Source organism: Dermacentor andersoni, chromosome 5 (assembly GCF_023375885.2).
Source record: "Dermacentor andersoni chromosome 5, qqDerAnde1_hic_scaffold, whole genome shotgun sequence".
Classification (NCBI taxonomy): domain Eukaryota; kingdom Metazoa; phylum Arthropoda; class Arachnida; order Ixodida; family Ixodidae; genus Dermacentor; species Dermacentor andersoni.
In genome coordinates this window covers 155,630,840-155,654,811 of record NC_092818.1, presented here as the reverse complement: position 1 = coordinate 155,654,811, position 23,972 = coordinate 155,630,840, and the positions used below count along the sequence as shown (strand labels likewise).

General features: G+C 47.0%; 1 protein-coding gene and 1 long non-coding RNA gene across 2 annotated transcripts in view; both read left to right on the top strand.

Annotated features, from left to right (window-relative positions):
* Positions 1 to 22,211, top strand: part of LOC140218613 (uncharacterized) — a 77,575-nt gene extending 55,364 nt beyond the window's left edge. Inside the window, exons 2-3 of the long non-coding RNA XR_011894818.1 lie at positions 22,011 to 22,044; positions 22,125 to 22,211. This is a non-coding gene — a long non-coding RNA (uncharacterized lncRNA). The remainder of the gene's footprint in view (positions 1 to 22,010; positions 22,045 to 22,124) is intronic.
* Positions 22,212 to 23,267: 1,056 nt separating this feature from the next.
* LOC126531429 (ATP-binding cassette sub-family G member 1-like) overlaps positions 23,268 to 23,972 on the top strand; it is a 31,870-nt gene continuing 31,165 nt past the window's right edge. The window contains exon 1 of the mRNA XM_072288433.1: positions 23,268 to 23,521. Within this exon, the coding sequence (XP_072144534.1) occupies positions 23,484 to 23,521 (38 nt within the window). The 5' untranslated portion in view covers positions 23,268 to 23,483. The remainder of the gene's footprint in view (positions 23,522 to 23,972) is intronic.

Here is a 23,972-nt window from a genome sequence, read left to right as displayed (position 1 = left end):
ACGCGGCTGCAGATGCCGTGGCCGCCGGCAACTCAGCGCGTGCGCACGCCGTTTCTCCTCCGCTCCTCCTCCGCTTTCCGCCTCATGGTTTCCGGTCGGTTACGCCGCCGCCGCCCGATGCAGGAAAGGGCTAGAGCTGCACTTTAGAAGCGGCGCTGACATTGCTGCACTTTATGAAATCGACTGACCTCGGCGACCGATTGTAGGCATGATGTGATAGACAACCGCACATGTTCAGAGCTAGCACTTCCCCCTCTTCTTTCTTTTCATACCTTAACGCCCTTTTCCTTCGCTAAGGGTTATAAACCGGACGAGCGCTTAGTTGACTTACCTGCCTTTTCTTCCATCTTTTCGTTTTCCTCCTCATGAGACACTTTCTTCCATTTTTCACACACGAAACGAATAACGATCAACGTTGTGCACGCCTTAGGAACACAATTTTCGTTGTTTTCGGCTTCAATATGGGAAGTTCAAGTGCATCTTGAGCGTAAAGTGTAACCTCAGGGGAAATGAATTGGCATGTATGAATAATTATAGCGTGCATAACCTGCTTCTAATGTGATGTCAACAACATACTTTTCCTGAGCCGTTTTCGATTACTATGTGACGTATAAAAGGATCAGATAATAAACCCTGCAGACTTTGAAAATACCTTCTTTTTCTGGTTGTTTTCAGCCTGAAAACTGTCGTGGAGCAAGTGCACCCTAAACAGCAAGCGCTATTCTCAAGCGAAACGTATTTGCGTGCATGAATAACTGTGATGTGAGTATCTTAAGCAAGAAATAGAGAAACGGTGCATAGAAAAGCAGGGAGGTTAACCAGAGGCAGTTCCGGTTGGTTACCCAACCAAACTCGCAAAGGCGTCTTAAGCGCTTTGCCTTTGAAGAAGGGCTAGGTGCGAGCGCCACCACAGGACAGGCTGGCGCTGCAGTCGCAGTGACGTGGCGTCGACCGCGTTGGAAGTGTAGGAGCGGGCTAGGAATGACAGCTTTAGCACCGTCACGTAAACCTCAGCCGCGCTGTCGTTCTCAGCAGCTATGATGCATAATGAGAAATCCAAAAAGAAATCAGAAAGCAAAGAAAGATTCAATAGCTGTCAAGGACTATCACATGGCCTCGTAGGTGACGAAATCTTTAGTTGCAGAGCGAAATTATTTTTCACAGTGCAGGCACAACGGTCTCACACAACGATGTTTGATTCTGTAAAATGCTCATACCCTGCGATATAAAGCCCATGACATGGTTCAAATACACATGATACGTACATACCGCGCTCGTAAAAAAAAAAAAAAAAAAAAAAAAAAAAACCAAGAACTGCACAGTTTGGTACACTTCCTCGTCCTGTCCGCTCTATATTGTACCACTTTCCTCGTTACTTTTCGAGCATGAAACCGTATGTACGAAGTTTAAATTCAGGCTCATAGGTAATATACCGGGATTTATGTATGTTTGGTTGGAGAAAATGTTTTTCTAATCACACGAAAAGTGCAATTCGGCCTGATCAGATGGATTATGTGAACATGCTAACGTCATACTTGCCCGGCTAATCTCAGTGGGCAGGTAGTTTAGTAAAAAAAGTATATTGGATAATTAACTTCTTAATTCATGTCGTATTACTTGTTAAGTTTGTAAATTGAGCACTTGTGAGTCCATGTTTGCTTAAAAAATGCCTAAGTCTATAGTACAAATTTTGATATCTCTATCTTGTCTGAGATATATTGACGTTCCTGTTACCAGTTTCTCAATGCGAAATTTGGGAACAAGAAACTCGAAAGTAGTGCTAGTCTCAGAATTTCTGCTAGACAGATACGAATTTTCATTACGTCTCGGTTTTAATTTCTCAATTTCAACAAATGAATAATTTTTACAATTTTATTACTAAATTTTTGTAATTACCTACATGGCCATGATTTCTTGAGTAGGTCTCTTCATATACAATTCATCCGAAAAGACCAAATTGCGTTGTCTTTTAACGCGACAGCGTTAAGAGCCCAGTGTCGCAGAAAATACGGCGTCAGCGTCCCGCGCCCGGCATCCAGCGTCGACCGTGTTTTCGGCAAAAGTTATTTCAAAGCACGTATACCCAACCACTCTTATCACCTGAGTTGCTCATACGTTCTCTTCCATTCTTGACAAACTTATTCCTGGAATTTTGAGAATGACAGCCCACAAACAAATGTCATGTAAGAAATAAAAACACCCGACAGCACATACCTTTTCTTTTATATCTTCTGAGACTGAAATATTAAAAGTGCAAAACAGTAACAAGAGATCGGCTCACGCAAGAGGCCGCGTTTCTACCAGAACTATCGCCTTCGTGAGCAGCGCTACGTTCGCCGCCAGCGTTTCCCGGTAAACATCACCGATACACAAGCTGCAGTTGCTGGCAAGCATGAAAAGCAGTCAGGGATCCTTGAATGCTATCGCGTTCCACTCTTGAAGGCGAAGCTTAAGCGTCCTTCAAGTTTTAAACGCGATCTTGAAAAAAGCAAACAAAAATATTCCCAACTAAAGAAAGAAACGAGACAAACAAGTGGTGCAGGCCGCTCGCAGCGAAATACAAATGCCGCCACATAAGTGGAAATATCTCATGATAACGTGTTGTGAAATGCAAGTACAGAACCTTTCACTGTTTACAAACATAGACCTTGGGCGGCGATATCGAGTACCAGGAGTGTGTCAAAATCTAAGCCCTAAGATTTTCGATACTTTTCCTTCGTACGTAACGAGTATTTTACAAGTGTAGGGGCCCTATAACCTAAAACTATTCCAATATGTTTTCATTCCAATCTCCTGACGCCAAATTTGCGTAACCACCAGCGCAAGCGTCGGGCGGTGACCCGCAGGGTTGTCTGAAGAGACCAGTCAAACGCTCTTCTCGTTTATAGCAGACCACTTTTGTTTGCTTTAAAAACGAATGACATTGCCTACACTGAGCGGCTTGTCTTATCTAATTGTCTGGCAAGAGGTGAGGAGCACGATCAAGTGGAGAGGGATTCGATAGGGCCGAGCCAGTGCACTGAAAATTGATAACCGGATGAAGAGGGTTGTGCCGGCGTCTGCGATTGGTCCGCTTTCCCTTACTTAGCTTGCGGTGGCTGGTCGAAAATCACGGCGGCATGCAACAGAAGGTTAAGAATGCGGCTAAAACGGATCCTCAGCAAGAAGAGTTGACAAAGCGAGGTCGTAAACGTGCCGAAAGTGCTCGAAAACGTTACGCTGCCACGCAAAAAGCTTTATTTTACGCAAATAAACTCATCCCAGGTAGGTGCGAGTACCCAGTGCCTGAGCTATCGGCGGCAGCCATCTTTTATTCCTTTCGGAATGGGGCAGCCTGCGGCTATTCAGAAAAAAAAAACTGTTTTGTTCGACATGTTAATGCATCCTTAACGCGTACACGTCACTTTGACGCGGTGAATTTTCGCGGTGTTGTGACGTCGAGTAATAAGCACGTGAAGTGGTTGTAACCATAAAGGTTTTGACCAATAGACGAGGTTTAATGGCGAAAAGGCGTCGAATCAGAAATAACTATTTTTCTTTTGTTCGGTCCATTCATAAATAATCAGTGTGTAACGTCGTATCAGATGGGGAGCTATCGCAGTTTTCGTGATGTCGCGTGACAGACAGGCGACGTGGGGGTGGTCTAAAGAGGTTTTGACCAATCACGGAGTGCTGATTGCAGAATTGGAATAGAAAAGTTTGGAATAGCTTTACGTTATAGCGCCCTATGTTGTAAGTTATTCGAAAGATTGTATGAATTAGCCTTGAGGCGTAATGCGCCTGTCTTTTATCTCAAAACTTAAAGATAAGCTTTCCGCACAGTCGAACGACTTAAAAACGTGCTTTGTGTTCCCGCGCAATAGGCTTATAGGGCCCGTGACCAAAAGTTTCTTGGGGCCTCACTCTCGCTGCTGCTGTCGCGCTAGGGAAACCGTCTTAACTAACATACATGTGCACGTTCAACCACTCGTTGAGAATCTGTGCGATGCGTACCATGAGACGACATTGGTCGCTGTTACATGATTATATTCTATTTGCTTCTTTCACGAAAGAGAAAGTACCGTCTCGGCGGACTCGATCCATTACGACGACCGCACAACCGTAGCCATGGATGCATTGTATTTTGTGAGGACACGGCGTGTGGAAAATATGACGTGTTTGCAGTTTGTCCAGAACCAATCATTTTGCACTTACCGACTTTCCTTGTTCTGAAGACACTTACCGAAATATCCAGGAGGGGGGACGCGCTGTGCGTCGTTTAAGCGCCGTCAGCCAAAACTCTGAGGCTCGCGTCGCGTTTTCTCTCACATCACGGCAGGCAGGCAGCGGCCCATTTCTGTAGGGTCGCGCCAACCATATGTCCTCGCTAGAGAGCCATACATAGTGTCACGTGGTGGTGACGTAGAAGAACACAGTAGCAATACTGTGAACGAGAAAACTAACTTTTATTGGGCGAACTTGTGCCCACAAAACAGGCTACACTTATAACACAACGAAAGCGGCGAACACAGTCGGCGATCGTCGGAAATCTGATCAGCGGGTCAAGCGCGTCGGCTTTTATACAACAGTCGTCGAATGTTCCAGACTAATCGTTGGGACCCGCATGCCTTCCACAAAGTTCTACAACATTCGAGTCACGCGATGAAATCAGATAATACAAGGTTCGGCGACAACAGACAGCGGATAGAAGCGTCGATAACTTTCCAGAAACTTCGGATACATGCAGACGCGTCCCGCGCTGTGCGATAACATTTGTTAGGCGGCGAAACGCGGTTGCCCGTTAAAGATAAGTACACGTGTCAATACCCCCCTCTTAAAAAAAGCATCGACCCGATGCTGCAAACAAACGAAAGTAATACACAAAAGCACTCGTAGCAAAGAAAACAACAAAAATAACGAAGTTCGTCAGCGTCCGTAAAAGGGTTTAAGGCGCACCACGTGGACCACTTCAGATCGTGCGCGGCGCCGCTGTGAATGCGAAATGCCGTCTGGCACGACCTCATAGTCCAGAGCGCCAATACGTCGGATGACCTTGTAGGGTCCGAAATAGCGCCGCAGTAGCTTCTCACTGAGTCCTCGTCGGCGTATCGGTGTCCATACCCAAACACGGTCGCCGGGCTGGTACTCGACGAAGCGTCGTCGGAGGTTGTAGTGTCGGCTGTCGGTCCTCTGTTGGTTCTTGATCCGGAGGCGGGCGAGCTGTCTGGCTTCTTCGGCGCGCTGGAGATAGCTAGCGACGTCAACATTCTCTTCGTCAATGACGTGGGGCAGCATGGCATCGAGCGTCGTCGTCGGGTTCCTGCCGTAAACCAGCTTAAACGGCGTGATCTGTGTTGTTTCTTGCACCGCCGTGTTGTAAGCGAAGGTTACATACGGCAGGACCGCGTCCCACGTCTTGTGCTCAACGTCGACGTACATCGCTAGCATGTCGGCGAGGGTCTTATTCAGGCGCTCCGTGAGACCATTAGTTTGCGGATGGTAGGCAGTTGTCCTCCTGTGGCTTGTCTGGCTATATTGCAGAATGGCTTGGGTGAGCTCTGCTGTAAAAGCCGTTCCTCTGTCAGTGATGAGGACTTCTGGGGCGCCATGTCGCAGCAGGATGTTCTCGACGAAAAATTTCGCCACCTCGGCTGCGCTGCCTTTCGGTAGAGCTTTTGTTTCAGCGAAGCGGGTGAGATAGTCCGTCGCCACGACGATCCACTTATTCCCGGATGTTGACGTCGGAAACGGCCCCAACAAATCCATCCCAATCTGCTCGAATGGTCGACGAGGAGGTTCGATCGGCTGTAGTAACCCTGCTGGCCTTGTCCGTGGTGTCTTGCGTCGTTGACAGTCTCGGCATGTCTTGACGTAACGGGCGACGTCGGCGGTAAGACGCGGCCAGTAATACCTTTCATGTATCCTCGACAGCGTCCGGGAGAATCCGAGGTGCCCAGCAGTTGGATCGTCGTGTAAGGCGTGCAGTACTTCTGGACGCAGCGCCGACGGAACAACAAGAAGGTAGTTGGCGCGGACTGGTGAAAAGTTTTTCTTCACGAGTAGGTTGTTTTGAAGCGTGAACGAAGATAATCCACGCTTAAATGCCCTAGGGACAACGTCGGTGTGCCCTTCCAAATACTCGACAAGGGCTTTTAGCTCCGGGTCCCCTCGTTGTTGATCAGCGAAGTCTTCCGCGCTTATTATTCCAAGGAAGGCGTCGTCATCCTCGTTATCTTGCGGCGGCGGGTCAATGGGGGCGCGTGATAGGCAATCGGCATCTGAGTGTTTTCGACCGGACTTGTATGTTACAGTGATGTCGTATTCTTGTAGTCTGAGGCTCCACCGTGCCAGCCGTCCTGAAGGGTCCTTTAAGTTAGCTAGCCAACACAACGCGTGATGGTCGCTGACCACTCTGAATGGCCTGCCATATAGGTAGGGGCGAAATTTCGCTGTAGCCCAAACGATGGCGAGGCATTCCTTTTCCGTTGTGGAATAATTGCCTTCCGCTTTTGACAATGACCGGCTAGCGTAAGCTATCACGTGTTCATGTCCATCTTTTCTCTGGACTAGGACGGCACCGAGGCCTAGGCTACTGGCGTCAGTGTGGATTTCGGTATCGGCGAGCTCGTCGAAGTGCGCAAGTACGGGCGGCGACTGCATGCGTCGTTTGAGTTCTTCAAATGCGTCGGCCTGCGGCGTTTCCCACTTGAACTCGATGTCACATTTAGTTAGCTGTGTCAGCGGCTCAGCGATGCGTGAAAAGTCCTTGACAAATCGCCTGTAGTAGGCACACATGCCAAGAAATCTACGCACTGCCTTCTTGTCGGTGGGCTGCGGGAACTTTGCGATGGCAGCTGTCTTCTGCGGGTCGGGGCGGACTCCAGACTTGCTGATGACGTGGCCTAGGAACAGAAGCTCATCGTAGGCGAAGCGGCACTTTTCTGGCTTCAGAGTGAGCCCTGATGACTTGATGGCCTCGAGTACTGTTGCAAGCCGCCTAAGGTGATCGTCGAAATTTTCGGCGAAGACAACGACGTCATCCAAGTAAACGAGACAGGTCTGCCACTTCAATCCTGCTAAAACCGTGTCCATCACGCGCTGGAACGTTGCAGGCGCCGAGCACAGTCCAAATGGCATAACCTTGAACTCGTAGAGGCCGTCTGGGGTGATGAAGGCGGTCTTTTCGCGATCTCTTTCGTCGACTTCAATTTGCCAATAGCCAGACTTGAGGTCCATCGACGAGAAGTATTTAGCGTTGCAGAGCCGATCTAATGCGTCGTCTGTCCGTGGGAGGGGGTATACATCCTTCTTCGTGATCTTGTTCAGTCGACGATAATCGACACAGAAACGTAGGGTTCCGTCCTTTTTCTTTACCAGGACAACAGGGGATGCCCACGGGCTTTTCGACGGCTGGATGATGTCGTCGCGCAGCATTTCGTCGACTTGTTCTCTTATAGCTTCACGTTCCCGCGTCGAAACTCGGTAAGGGCTCTGGCGTAGTGGTCGAGCGCATTCTTCGGTTATTATGCGATGCTTTGCGACTGGTGTTTGTCGAATCCTCGATGACGTCGAAAAGCAGCCTTTGTATCGTCGAAGCAGACTTCTGAGCTGTTGCTGCTTAATCACGGGGAGACTTGGACTTATGTCGAAGTCTGGCTCGGGAACTACGGTCGTCGGGGTAGATGCGACAGAATCCGAGAGGACAAAGGCATCGCTGGTTTCCACAATTTCCTCGATGTATGCGATCGTCGTGCCCTTGTTGATGTGCTTGAACTCCTTGCTGAAATTTGTGAGCAACACTTTCGTGTTTCCTCCGTGCAGTCGAGCGATCCCTCTTGCGACGCAAATTTCACGGTCGAGTAGTAGACGTTGGTCGCCTTCGATGATGCCTTCTACGTCAGCGGGTGTTTCGGTGCCGACCAAAATAACAATGCTGGAGCGAGGCGGGATGCTCACTTGATCTTCGAGCACACTCAAGGCGTGGTGACTACGAGGGCTCTCCGGTGGTATCGCTTTATCTTCCGACAGCGTTATTGACTGTGACTTCAGGTCGATGATTGCGCAGTGTTGGTTCAGGAAGTCCATACCGAGAATGACGTCTCGTGAACACTGTTGGAGGATAACGAAAGTGGCAGGGTAAGTCCGGTCATGAATGGTTATTCTTGCCGTGCAGATTCCAGTCGGCGTGATTAGGTGTCCTCCTGCGGTGCGAATTTGAGGGCCTTCCCATGCAGTCTTAACCTTCTTCAACTGGGCGGCGATGTGTCCACTCATGACGGAGTAATCAGCCCCTGTGTCCACTAAGGCGGTAACTGCGTGGCCGTCGAGAAGCACGTCGAGGTCGGTGGTTCTTTGTCTGGCGTTGCAGTTGGATCTTGGCGTCGGATCACGGCTGCGTCGTGTTGTACTGAAGCTTGAACGTCGCGTCGTCAAGTCGTCTTTCGTCGGTGTAGTCTTGGCTTCCCGACTTCGTCGGGACAGCGGCGTGTCGTCATTAGGTCGTCGAGATGGTTGCTTCGTCGTCTTCGTCGGCGGCGGAGGATCTTCGTCAGTTCGACGAACAGCAACCGCACCTCCATCGGTTGCTGCTTTTAGTTTTCCGGATATGGGCTGACGGACCGGCCGCGGGCTGGGCCAGTGTATGGTCGGCGCTGCGGCGACAGGTAGCGGCCTGGTGACGGCGAACGGGAAGCTCGTCGAGGGCTCCACTGAGTAGCGGCGAGGTAGTCGGCGATATCGCGAGGTCGTTCGCCAATCTGTGGCCGCGGCGCGTTAACGGCGAAACCTCGCAGTCCCATCTCCCGGTATGGGCATCGGCGGTACACATGGCCGGCTTCCCCGCAGTGGTAGCAGAGCGGGCGGTGGTCAGGAGCGCGCCAAACGTCTGTCTTCCTCGGGTAGCTGCGCTGGGCGACGGGTGGTCGTGCTGGCGGCGGCGGCGGCGGCGGACGACGGAATTGCGGCGTGACAGGGCCCTGGCGCGGTCGCGGAGGGGGACCTTGACGGCGTGCGACGGCGGCGTAGGTCATCGCTTGCGGCTCAGGCTGCGGCGATTCACGGGCTACTCCAAGTTGTTGTTGGAGTTCCTCACGCACGGCGTCGGCAATCGAAGCCACTTGAGGCTGTGATGATGGGAACAGCTTTTGTAGCTCCTCCCGCACGACAGCTCGGATAGTCTCGCGTAGGTCGTCGGTGGCCAGTGACTGAACTCCGGCGTAGTTTGTCGCGTTCGTGCGGCGGTCGAATTGCCGGTTTCGCATCTCGAGTGTCTTTTCGATGCTGGTGGCCTCGCGAAGAAACTCGTCGACGGTCTTCGGTGGGCTTCGTACCATCCCGGCAAAAAGTTCCTCCTTCACACCACGCATGAGTAGGCGGACTTTCTTTTCCTCGGACATTTCCGGGTCGGCGTGGCGGAATAGGCGGCTCATTTCTTCTGTAAAAATTGCGGTGGTCTCATTTGGTAGTTGCACCCGGGTTTCTAATAGCGCTTGGGCTCGTTCTCGGCGTACGACGCTTGCGAACGTCTGCAGGAAGCCGCTTCGGAAAAGTTCCCAGGTCGTTAAGGTGGCTTCTCGGTTCTCGAACCACGTCCTGGCCGCGTCTTCCAAAGCGAAGAAGACATATCGCAGTTTGTCGTCGCTGTTCCAGTTGTTAAAGGTAGCGACTCTCTCGTACGTCTCAAGCCAGCTTTCCGGGTCCTCGAAAGTTGAACCGCGGAACGTCGGAGGCTCCCTGGGCTGCTGCAGCACGACGGGTGACGCTGGGGCTGCCATTGGTGTGGACGTGGTGGCCATCTTCCTAGTCGTCTCAGGCAAAAGTCCGTGCTCCGGGGGCAGTCCTTGCAGCCTGCGGCTACCTCGCTTGTTCTTGGTGACGTTGGTGTCTTCCGAGTGAGGGCTTGGGTCACGGCTTTGTGGGGGCGTCCGGTACATGAACGCAAAGCACCTCCACCAGATGTCACGTGGTGGTGACGTAGAAGAACACAGTAGCAATACTGTGAACGAGAAAACTAACTTTTATTGGGCGAACTTGTGCCCACAAAACAGGCTACACTTATAACACAACGAAAGCGGCGAACACAGTCGGCGATCGTCGGAAATCTGATCAGCGGGTCAAGCGCGTCGGCTTTTATACAAAAGTCGTCGAATGTTCCAGACTAATCGTTGGGACCCGCATGCCTTCCACAAAGTTCTACAACATTCGAGTCACGCGATGAAATCAGATAATACAAGGTTCGGCGACAACAGACAGCGGATAGAAGCGTCGATAACTTTCCAGAAACTTCGGATACATGCAGACGCGTCCCGCGCTGTGCGATAACATTTGTTAGGCGGCGAAACGCGGTTGCCCGTTAAAGATAAGTACACGTGTCAATAGTAACTCTAGTCCTCACGGCCAATATCTACCACGTCAGCCATCTTTTACAGTCGTCTCTCAACCACTCTCTCCATCTCTTCTCCTTTTTTGTGCACTTGGTTCCGACGCCATTGCGAAGGCGGATACATCTTGGGATGAACTGATCGAGGAACGCTTCATTGCGTGAGTGTACCTGCGTACTGTAAACTTGTTTTCATCTTTCATTTCCAGTGCCGTTTCCTCTCTTCCTCAGTGGAGGGTAGCCAACCTGGCTCGACGTGGTTAACCTTTCTGGCTTTGCCTTGTCACTGCTCTCTCTCTCAGTCTATGTGATAGCTACACACTATTGCTGACAGTAGTGATCACACCTGGATTGCTATTACTACTAGTAGTAGTGAAAACAGGGGGAAGGCGGGAGATGGAAATTCAAGACGATGGGCAAAACGAGAACAAGGTGAAAGCAGGGGCCAACGTTTCGACAAGTGGACTTGTCTTCTTCAAGGCCTCACTCTCCCTGCTGTTATCGCACGAGTAAAACCGTCTTAACATGCATGCGCGCGTTCAACCACTCGTTGATAAACTAGGCGATCCCTGCCATGAGACGACATTGGTTGCTTGCGGAAGAAGAGTCCACCTGTCGAAACGTTGGCCCCTGCTTTCACCTTGTTCCCGTTTTACTAGTAGTAGTAGCATATATAAGAGATGTTAGGAGATGTTAGCGCCTTTAGGCGGCGCTGGCTGCTCCTTTTCACATAGAACAAATATATACTATATATGAAATAACAATGCCGGCACTGAACAAACGGAAGTTAACAAGATAGAGAAAGTCAGTAGACGACGAAAAACGCGAGTATATAGTAGTAGTAGTTCCTCGCATCAGTGGCCTCCCATGACCCCAGCAAGGACATTTCATAAAGTTTTGTCTCTCGTATCAGTGGCACATACCTACGCTGGGCGATTGGCCAAGAAGAGAGAGAGAGAGAGAGTAAACTTTATTGAATAATTTGAGGCAGTTGCTCTTAGCCCAAGGTAGGCGTAGCCCAAATATACGAAATTAGAGAATATGTAAATGTTAAAGAATGGAAACAGAAGTCGAGTAACGGTCGGTTAGAATCGAACGAAAAAAAAAGATGTTTCAGAGAGCAAATGATCATGAAATTTACGAGTTAAACTATTTCTCAAAAAATAATTGAGCAAAATAAATGTTTTTCACACTATAGCTGACGCTTCCTCTTCGCCCTTATTGAAGGCACATGCTGTAGTGTAGGAAACTATCGCTCCTCGAACGACCCAAGTTGCTTGATTTGCGCTAGCCACTTATTCCGTACAGAAATACCGACAAAGCCGTTCTGACAACTTAACCTAACCAAACTATGCCCACATATCGCTGATTTGCGCCTTCACAGGAGAATATACGCTCTGGATTCCAAACCGCTATAATCAGATAGTTTTTTACACTGTGAAAGCGGTGACAGCGCTTCGAATCAGGACAAAAAACCAATTTGTTTTGGAGTACCTCAAAGAAATACAATGAAGAGACAAAGAAGAGTTAAAGTGAAGACTTACGTTTGTTCTTCCTCTTGCGAACGAAATGTACGAAGAGCGTTCGCGCCCGTGGAAGCAACTCTGGCTAAAACGCACCACGTTGTTGTCGGTCAGGTTGTCTGTGCAGGAGCTTTCAACCCGCACAGTAAGTGACCGCGATATCTTGTAACCTTTTCTATCGGCCGATTACCGTTGGCGCATGTCCAGCCAGTCGATAGACAACCGTCGCTGAACAAATATGCAGGCTTCTACGTTTGCATGTCGCAGAAGTATGTCCTATCTCCTCAATTTCGTCGGCTTCCTGTTTCTTCTTTTTACTAATCGCGTTACAGACTATATTCGTATTCAAAGCTTGAGCATTAGGCCTAAGTACAAGTGTGCGAATTTTCCGAAGTTTCATATAACGAAGCGAATACCTTGCAGTTAGACCTTCCCTCCGGTCGAAAGCAAATAATTCAAAACCGCAGTGGTTTCAGAACTGTTTCCTGGGAATCGACGCCGACGTGGTAACGATGTGGCATTGACGCATTCATGAGGCAGCGTAGTACATGTGCTACTTTCCACGCACAAACTGTGTACAATCTCAGTAAAGAAATGCTCGTCTTATGTGTTCTCGGTACAAAAAAAAAAAAGTTTAACTTCAGAATTCCGACTCTTTAAAAACAATGACTTGGTTGCGCGTGTGTGTCGATTATTTCTTTTTCAGTATACACCTCGACTACATACAAATTACTAACATTTGCCTTAAAGAAAGAATATGAAACCGTATAAAGCAATTAGGGAAATTAAGAGGATATACTTGCTGAAACATTATTTTCATTTTAAAAATGACTTTTTAGGTTTTGATTGAAAAATTATGCAACAAAATTGTTTTATCATGCGTAAAAACATCAAAGAGTTCCTGCAACCAGAAAACTGCGAAAAACGATTCAAATCGATGCATAGTAACTGTAATGGCTCTATTTTCCCGCTCGTGCTGTACTGATGAGGCTTACAACCACAAGTTTTGCCTAAATGGTGAGCTTTCCTGGTGCCACAACGAGCGAGTGCTAGGCCTGGCCTAGTCGGAACCAGCTCAGGCGAAGGTTACGCTTCCTACATATGAGAGGGTGACAAGCGAAACGCCGTTGTTTCGCTGCATTTAAGGCAACTCCAAGATGTGGTTGAGCCTCTCAACGGCTTTTTGGTTTACGCGAAAGGTTTAGGCTTTCCTCACCGCTGCCGTGTTTTTAAGTATCATGACAGCGATGAGCACAGCCTAAACCTTTCTAGACGTGTTATGAACGTGTCTGCGCTTACGAAGTTGTACAACGGGTCTCAGGCGGATATCCTGCTGCGACCCAGTGCACATTATGTTGAACACTGCCTCCAATCCTGCTCCCATTTACTTAAGAAGTGATTACGTAATATGTTCGCCACGGATATATTAGATGCATGCAGGACTTTATGAGAACTTTAAGGTTATATTCTTGGCAGGCAGCTTTGAAGAAAATTTACGCTAATTATACATAGACCATTGTGTCCTCACAAACCGTGAAAAGCAGCCACTAAGTGCGTTTCGAGTATTACAAGATGACATAAAAATCCAGGACGCGTCATCAAAGTGGCAACCCACCATACAATATTGCATCGGAGGCAACCGTGTTGCGAAGAAAAAGCACACGTCTGCTGTTTATCTTATATATATATATATATATATATATATATATATATATATATATATATATATATATATATATATATATATATATATATATATATATATATATATAAGATAAACAGCAGACTTGTGAGACCTTGCAGAACCAACCCAATTTCCAGCAAAGCTACTTCTTTCGAGCCGCTGTAAAAATAATTTGAGTTGACTGTAATTAAACCACATCCTTTAAAGTGTTGCTCGAATATGACTCGCCAGTTTGAAACCTTGCCCATGTATAACACTTTCAAGCACTTGTTAGCGATTATTTTTACAAAGGCAGTAATTCACCTACACGTATTTTTCTTTCGCAAAAACATTAGCTCCGATGTCCTCCCCATTTTCACTAAATTTCATCTCGGTGGCATTTGCCAAGGCGGCGGGTTGAGGTTTGCGCCCCTAGTGAAACACGCCCAGCGCTCAAAAGCACTTACATACGTAATATATCCCAAAGGCCGCGATTAACCCGCACACGTTTTTCGTCGCCTACGTACCACCTATAACGCGCTCCTTATTTTCACCGCATATGAATAACGCGACTGGTTTAGTTCACTGAGGACACCGGGAAGACTTACTATACGAACCTCGCATAACACTAGTACTTATATTGTTCTCTCGGGGTGCTTGGAAACATAGTGGATGATGGTCATATGATACTTTAGAGCTCTTTCTCAACGAATATTTTACCGAGGCTATACTTAATCCACCGCACACTTCACTTCACATATAGAATTTAAATACCGTAGTTACAGTGGTAAGACCTGCACTTTCTTTTCGAATATTTTACTTGGTGCGCGCCTTGCATGAGACAGGCTTGTAACTACTCCCTGAAGCCTTGAAGATAGCTTACTTCTATGCAAAATAACGCAACAATTTGAGGCCGACTATGAACACATATACAGTCGCGGACTTATTTTTCGAAATGAATTGCGACGGTAAAACCAATCTGGTCGTTCTTTTAGATCTCCAGCACAGCAGGAAAATTGTTTACATGCATTTGCTCAGTGTTGTGCTCCGTTAAAATAAAGCCTACTTGGAATTTTGTCATAGTATAGGACATGGGTACGTTTCGTGTGCACCCATCACGCAGTGTGATGTGCATCGCGGGTCACCGAGAAGTACCGGTATTCCGCACAAGCGACCTTGTCTGAGTGACACTGTCAGTTTAAGCTGCGCTGCCGAAAATCAATTTGGAGTTTTATTGGCTCCATGACCACTTGCGAGCTAGGCCGTTTCCTTCAGTATAAACGCACACACGAAAGGAAGGCGTCCGCGGAAGTTGCCGGCAGATCGCCCGCAGACCCAAATTCCAAATCACGCACGTGACCGTCAGTCTTGTCTGTGCACGTGGTCTCACGCCCGATCGCCGATGCGGACTACTGGTTCAAACATTCTAAGGACGTGCTCCACACAACGGCTTGCCCATCACCGCACCCGCCGGCTAGGCCCAACCAATGCCACCGCGGCGCACCGTCGGAGTTGGCGACCAAAGTCGCTGTTTCTTATCTAATGCGGGATACGGTGATGGTAACAAGGGTAATTCCATCATCGGGAGGACAAGTACTGCCATCTAGTAATGGCTTGCGGAAATTTACTAGCGTGCGCGTATATGCGGGCGTGACCGTTTAGCGAACCTGCTTTTCCAAATTTGTCGCACTCCCAAGTCGGGGTGCGGGCCTTACAGGAGGGCGAGCCTTACACAAGTAAATGCATTAGTATTTCTACCATTATCGCTAAATTGGGTCTTGGTGGCACTTATAGTTCCCCCGAAGCAGCGAGATAAATTATGCGCCATTTGTAAAACACATTCAAGGCGTTTCGAAGCGCTTGCATACCTAATTTATTGCAAGCGCCGAAACTTACTTTTTCTACACGTCACCCGTAACCTGGACGTTATTTTAGTGTTATATAAACAAGTTGCCTCGTTTAGTGCACCGAGGACACCGAGGAAACCAACTCCAAGCCTCGTGTAACGCATAAAAATGCCGATAAAACGAGAACCTACAATTATTTTCAACGCTTCTAAATAAGAGAGAAATGCTTCGTCACCCAGAGTTTCGCCACACATTACAATTAACGTGCGCCCAATTTTCACGGAATGTGAACTCGGTGTGAGGTACAGTTTGTTTAAGCCTCTTGAAAACATTGTGGGTAACGGCTGTATTACACTCTGGAACGTTGTAATAAATACTTTTCTACAAAGGTTGTAATTAACATACACAAATCAACATTCATTGTACGTTACCCACAACATGCCTTCTGCTTCAGCGAACTATAAAGAACGGGCTTTGCATAGTTCGCCGACGAGACCAGGAAAATCAGGTACACACCTCATGAAATGCATTAAGTTTGTGCAAAACGAGTACTCAGTAACTATTTTGAAATGGCCAAGATTAAGCTACATACTTCAAGCATTCGGTAGACGTCACCCATAGCATGGCCTAAAAGCATACCTGCCAACCTGTAACCACTAAAATTTGTGAAGTCCTGTTGACACGACGCTGGAGAAAGAAGAGGAGGGAGAGGGGGAGGGAGGGAGAGAGGGAGGAGGGCTAATTAGCACTTATTTCTTTTCAGTTTGCCCGGAGAAGAGGCCTTTCAGGTGTATTACACACTGTACCAACGATGGTTTACTTTCAGGCACACGCAGAAGCAGCAGCAAGCTTGGACAGCAGGCGCTGACAAGTAGCATATTGTTTTGCGACATTGCTCTTACCGATTTGGCCTTCTTCAGGAACTTCCCTGTATAAACTTATTTGAAGCGAGTATCTTTCTTGAATACTTTCTCCTCAGGTATCAAACAGCAAGGCCCTGCCCTTTGTGCTACCGTACAGGTTTTCCTTTCTAATTTCTTTTTCGTCATTCTTGTAAACTTTTCGGTTTTTTTTTTTCTTTCGATCCCTTGCATCCAATTTATTGTCTCTGTCTCTCTCACTTTCCCTTTGACGACTCCTGATTGTCTATTTACACTTTCAATTACCTGTACTTGGTTGCTAACTTTCTTGTTCCCTTCCTCCATTCTGTGTACACGCTTTCGAGGTACAAATAATTGTGGACTTTAGCTACTCATTTATTTTCCCTCATGTTCCTGACTCCTTTTTCAAGACTCATTTTGTTCTGTGCTTCTCTGACTTCAAAAGAGGCCCAAACAATGTAAGCATGTACTGCCTCTTTGTGGTTTCACCGTGGCTCCCCGAAACCGACCGGCCTACTTATCTTTGGTTGACCTCCAACCCCGACAAAATGCCTGACATCAAGCAAAAAATAGCATTTGCGCACGTTAGTGCTATAGCACCATTCCTCCTTTTCAGATTCATCCAACCATCTCATTCATTGTAGCCCCAGAATGCTCTGTGCTTTATTATTGCTGCATTCCTTTTCTCCTTCATTTTTACGTTTTCTTGTTGACAGCTTAGTAGGTATTTCTTTCGTTTATGTATACACCCAGGAATTTATATTGCTTGAGTATGGGTATGACTTGCTGTTGAATTGCATGATACCACGTCATTACTGGTCAGAGGTGAGCCAACGTGGTGCCACCGAGCGGTGACGGTTGCCAGGAACATCGACGCCCGTTGACGCCGACTGAGTTAAACCGCAAGACACTACCGTATTCACTATCCTTATAGCTGTCCAGGCTGGCGGCCATCTTTTCTACATAATTACTCAGTGATAAAAGAATTCCTACCTAAATATCCTCATTACAACAAATATACGTCACCAATCATCATCATCATCATCAGCCTGGTTACGCCCACTGCAGTGCAAAGGCCTCTCCCATACTTCTCCAACTACCCCGGTCATGCACTAATTGTGGCCATGTTGTCCCTGCAAACTTCTTAATCTCATCCGCCCACCTAACTTTCTGCCGCCCCCTGCTACGCTTCCCTTCCCTTGGAATACAGTCCGTAACCCTTAATGACCATCGGTTATCTTCCCTCCTCATTACAGGTCCGGCCCATGCCCATTTCTTTTTCTTGATTTCAACTAAGATGTCATTTACCCGCGTTTGTTCCCTCGCCCAATCTGCTCTTTTCTTATCCCTTAAAGTTACACCCATCATTCTTCTTTCCATAGCTCGTTGCGTCGTCCTCAATTTCAGCAGAACCCTTTTCGTAAGCCTCCAGGTTTCTGCCCCATACGTGAGTACTGGTAAGACACAGCTGTTATACACTTTTCTATTGAGGGATAGTGGCAACCTGCTGTTCATGATTTGAGAATGCCTGCCAAACGCCCCCCAGCCCATTCTTATTCTTCTGGTTATTTCAGTCTCATGATCCGGATCCGCCGTCACTACCTGCCCTAAGTAGATGTATTCCCTTACCACTTCCAGTGCCTCGCTACCTATCGTAAACTGCTGTTCTCTTCCGAGACTGTTAAACATTATTTTAGTTTTCTACAGATTAATTTGCAGACCCACCCTTCTGCTTTGCCTCTCCAGGTCAGTGAGCATGCATTGCAATTGGTCTCCTGAGTTACTAAGCAAGGCAATATCGTCAGCGAATCTCAAGTTGCTAAGGTATTCTCCATCAACTTTTATCCGCAATTCTTCCCACTCCAGGTCTCTGAATACCTCCTGAAACATGCTGTGAATAGCATTGGAGAGATCGTATCTCCCTGTCTGACGCCTTTCTTTATTAGGATTTTGTTGCTTTCTTTATGGAGGACTACGGTGGCTGTGGAGCCGCTATAGATATCTTCCAGTATCTTTACATATGGCTCATCTACACCCTGATTCCGTAACGCCTCCATGACTGCTGAGGTTTCGACTGAATCAAACGCTTTTTCGTAATCAATGAAGGCTATATATAAGGGTTGGTTATATTCTGCACATTTCTCTATCACCTGATTGATAGTGTGAATATGGTCTATTGTTGAGTAGCCTTTACGGAATCCTGCCTGGTCCTTTGTTTTACAGAAGTCTAAGGTGTTCCTGATTCTATTTGCGATTACCTTAGTAAATACTTTGCAGGAAACGGACAGTAAGCTGATCGGTCTATAATTTTTCAAATCTTTGGCGTCCCCTTTCTTATGGATTAGGATTATCTTAGCGTTCTTCCAAGATTCCGGTACGTTTGAGGTCATGAGGCATTGTGTATATAGGGTGGCCAGTCTTTCTAGGACAATGTTCCCCCCATCCTTCAACAAATCTGCTGTTACCTGATCCTCCCCAGCTGCCTACCCCCTTTGCATAGCTCCCAAGGCGTTCTTTACTTCTTCCGGCGTTACTTGTGGGATTTCAAGTTTCTCTAGACTATTCTCTCTTACATTATCGTCGTGGGTGTTACTGGTACTCTATAAATCTCTATAGAACTCCTCAGCCACTTGAACTATCTCATCCATATTAGTAACGATATTGCCGGCTTTGTCTCTTAACGCATACATCTGATTCTTGCCTATTACTAGTTTCTTCTTCACTGCTTTTAGGCTTCCTCCGTTCCTGAGAGCATGTTCAATTCTATCCATATTATAGTTCCTTATGTCAGCTGTCTTACGCTTGTTGATTAACTTCGAAAGTTCTGCCAGTTCTATTCTAGCTGTAGGGTTAGAGGCTTTCATACGTTGGCGTTTCTTGATCAGATCTTTCGTCTCCTGCGATAGCTTACTGTTCGCCTGTCTAACGGAGTTACCACCGACTTCTATTGCGTACTCCTTAATGATGCCCATAAGATTGTCGTTCATTGCTTCAACACTAAGGTCCTCTTCCTGAGTTAAAGCCGAATACCTGTTCTGCAGCTTGATCCGAAATTCCTCTATTTTCCCTCTTACCGCTAACTCATTTATTGGCTTCTTATGTACGAGTTTCTTCCGTTCCCTCCTCAAGTCAAGGCTAATTCGAGTTCTTACCATCCTATGGTCACTGCAGCGTACCTTGCCGAGCACGTCTACATCTTGTATGATGCCAGGGTTCGCGCAGAGTATGAAGTCGATTTCATTTCTAGTCTCACCATTCGGGCTCCTCCATGTCCACTTTCGGCTAACCCGCTTGCAGAAAAAGATATTCATTATCCGCATATTATTCTGTTCTGCAAACTCTACTAATAACTCTCCCCTGCTATTCCTAGAGCCTATGCCATATTCCCCCACTGACTTGTCTCCAGCCTGCTTCTTGCCTACCCTGGCATTGAAGTCGCCCATCAGTATAGTGTATTTTGTTTTGACTTTACCCATCGCCGATTCCACGTCTTCATAAAAGCTTTCGACTTCCTGGTCATCATGACTGGATGTAGGGGCGTAGACCTGTACTACCTTCAATTTGTGCCTCTTCTTAAGTTTCACAACAAGACCTGCCACCCTCTCGTTAATGCTATAGAATTCCTGTATGTTACCAGCTATATCCTTATTAATCAGGAATCCGACTCCTAGTTCTCGTCTCTCCCCTAAGCCCCGGTAGCACAGTACGTGCCCGCTTTTTAGCACTGCACATGCTTCTTTTGTCTTCCTAACCTCACTGAGCCCTATTATTTCCCATTTATTACCCTCTAATTCCTCCAATAACACTGATAGACTCGCCTCACTAGATAACGTTCTAACTTTAAACGTTGCCAGATTCAGATTCCAATGGCGGCCTGTCCGGAGCCAGGTATTCTTAGCACCCTCTGCTACCTCACAGATCAGACCGCCGCCGTGGTCAGTTGCTTTGCGGCTGACGCGTCATCAATAGCAAAATTCAATTCATAAAACAAACCTGTTTAACCTTTCTATGCAGAAAACGCCGAAGTATTGCTATCTCGCTGATTTGCGTGATAATGATTGCGTGACGTACGTACACGGGAGCGATTTTTGGTGAAGCCCGAAATAAAGCATTTTCGTGTTAAAAACGTAAGAATAGGCGTATAACGTTTATGAACGCTTCTAGTCGCACTATCAACTTTGCTCTAAAATGGGCTTTTCGCGTTCGTGAAATGGATGGATGGATGGATGGATGAATAAAAAACTTTATTGACAGTCCTGAGATACGCGATTATCGCGCAGCGGGCCGCTCCCACGCTGGGACGGGCAGGCCGAGCCTGGCCGCCGCGTCGTGGGCTCTCTGGACGGCGCGGATTTGGTCCCCGTGGTCGGGGCTTCGCAGTGAGGTATTCCATCCTGACTGGTCTGCTTGATCTATGCCTCGTAACCAGGGGCATCGCCAGAGCATATGTTCTAAGTTGACTGAATCGCCGCACTGAGGGCAGGTATTGCTAGTATACGTGTCTGGATAGATCGAGTGTAATAAAAATGGATTGGGGTATATGGCCGTCTGCAAAATCCTGAGGGTGATTGTCTGCGCTTTTGTTAGTTTCTTGTGTGGCAGCGGATAGACCCTCCTGGTGGGCTGGGGGGATTCTACATGGGCATGGAACGTGAGACCTCGCGCGTTGGAGAGGGCCAGCTCATTTAGGTTGGTGAGCCCTTCCTCAAAGGAACCGATGTGTGCTGGAAACCACGTTAGCGTATGTGGGGTGATCACTTTGCCCTTGAGTGAGCTTCCTTGGTGATGCAGCCGATAGTAAGAACCCACCTGAAAAGCGATCATGTGCCTGAGCTCTGTTTGGTGCATACAGTGCATAAACGTGCATACAGTGCATACACATACAGTGCATAAACGAGCAGAAAGGAGGTTAACCAGGGGCCCGATTTTTATTAGTCATATCATAAGAAGCCAACAAACACTGACACCAAGGACAACATAGGGGAATTTACTTGTGCTTAATAAATGAAATAAAGAAACGATAAATTAATGGAAATGAAGGTGGATGAAAAAACAGCTTGCTGCAGGTGGGGAACGATCCCACAACCTTCGCATTTCGCGTGCGATGCTCTACCAATTGAGCTACCGCGGCGCCGTTTCCCCATCCACTTTCTTGGGTATTTATGTTTCCTAGTAAAACCCTGGGAGTGTTAGCCAGCGCCACCACTCACAAATCTTGGCGGCGCACGTGGAACGTCCTTTCTGCCGCAGGCGTCACGAGAACGGGATCTTTTTGGGTGAAGGCAACTGGTCAATAAACCCACACATGCTACCTGAAGGCATCAATGTTGCCGGATTCGAGACCCTTGTTGTGTACTAAACTAGAAGAAAGTAGGTTAACAGAGGGGCCCGATATTTATTAGTCGTATCATAAAGATCCAACAAACGCTGACACCATGGACAACATAGGGGAATTTACTTGTGCTTAATAAATGAAATAAAGAAACGATAATATAATGGCAATTAAAGTGGATGCAAAAACAACTTGCCGCACCCGTGGAACCACTAACTGATATCTCTTGCGATAGGTTCTGGCACGCTTTCTTTTTCCAAGCTTTGCGACCTGCTTAGACGGACTTTGGTGCAAATTCTAAGCTTATGAAAGATCTCGACGCAGAATTGAATTTAGTTGCTGCGTGTGTGGTCGACTGTCATTCCTGGTTAAGTGCACTTCGCTTGTCTCTGGTTCACTCTTTGCAGGTGCGCGAAGTAGCGGCGCAAGCCAAGTCGCAGGGTAAGGTGCATGTGAATGTCACCACGTGAATAATTTCAAGCCACGTCGCAATGGGTAATAGTTCTATGTGTCACTTACAGCTTCGCTGTCCGTCTACCTTCACAGCATGGATCGGAGCCCAAGATATTTTAAAACTAGGTCTAATACAAATCTATTAAGAAAAAAAATACGAGTGCCAATTTGCTGTAGAGATCTATTACTTAACGTAGGTTTGGGTACTGCGTTGGCTCTGTTTCATTTTCATAGTGAAGGACATAGAACATACAAAAATACTTGTATTTGTCTAAAGTAATTGTTATCTGATGCTTTTACACACACACACACACGCACACGCACACGCACACGCACAGGCACAGGCACACGCACAGGCACACACACACACACACACACACACACACACACACACACACACACACACACACACACACACACACGCACGCACGCACGCACGCACGCACACACACACACACATATATATATATATATATATATATATATATATATATATATATATATATATATATATATATGTGTGCGTGCGTGCGTGCGTGCGTGCGCGCGCGTGTGTGTGTGTGTGTGTGTGTGTGTGTGTATATATATATTTATATATATATATATGCGAAAGAGTGAGATTTTATTAAAGTACTAAAGAATTTAAGAAACGCCACATATTTTTAAATATGCAAGAACCAAGTTTGCGCCAGTCTGCTATGTTTTGTATGGATAAACATAGTGCGGACAGGAACAAACATAAAGCTCATGATAAGCGGAACCTTGGCTTACAACTATTTTATAAAGGTCGACCGATGCATGTTTATCGATCGTTTACTACAGAGAGAAAGGCAAAATCACTAGATTTTGCCTTTCTCTCTCAAATGCAACAAATTTCATTAACATAGTCCAGGGTATATCTCAGAAAAACGTTTTTGCGTTTTACATCTATTTGAATAGGCCGCGTCGGAGTTTGGCCCGAGCTAAAGCTTCCTCTTAAATGTTTTGTTAAGCTCTTGGAGATCGACGAATAAAAAAAAACACGTTCTTACGAGAAAACGAAGAACAAGAAAGCGCTCACAAAACTCCAGCTTCACGTGTACAAATGTAACTTCCTTTCTTTTCTTTTTTTTTAAGTGTTTGGAAAATTTCCCCGCAGAATGTTTCATGAGGCAACTTGACCAGAAGACAGTTTTATCATCAGCGGCCTGTGTTCTGGGATCAGGCCAGCCCGCAACGTGATACGGGGACGGTTTGAAGCGGATTCAGCAAAGATAGCATGCGTAAATAGGCCGAGAAAGGAATATCATTGAAGCAGACCTCTGCACAGGGTGCCTGAAGTGCGGTAGTAGGCGTGTTTCTATAAGCCATACTTCAGAATGTTCGTGGCCTCTTGACCAATTTACAAGGTAATTCTGGAATAAATACGCGACTGCCCATGCAAGAAAATGACGAGGACTGAAAATATCGCAGATACGCCTCTGCCGTAAGTACTTCGCTTCTCTCTCTTTCCTTTTTTTGCATGTCAACTGAATGCCACGTGTTTGCTCTAGCGCTACATGCAAATACGTAGCAATGAAAAATTTTACGCTACACTGTAGCGGTGGTATGTTATTTCGCACGATATACCTTATACATCTGTGGAACTGGATGGTGGGCTCGACTCTCTTTCTCAGCGACGCAGAATGTTCGTGACCATTATCGCAGGGACATATTCCTCAATTTCGTTTCCTGCAATGCTTTCACTTTCGTGCGATACAGTATCCTATCCAGCGCCTCACTGTAGCGACGAGTAGGACTTTACTTCATATTGTCTTTCCACCCAGGATATGTATATTGTATGACTAACCTAAGTAAGTCAGGATGTGGTGAACTGACCTTTGAGGCGTGTTAATTTGTGGAATGTGCGGGCTGTAGATAGCTTAATCCATTGGCGT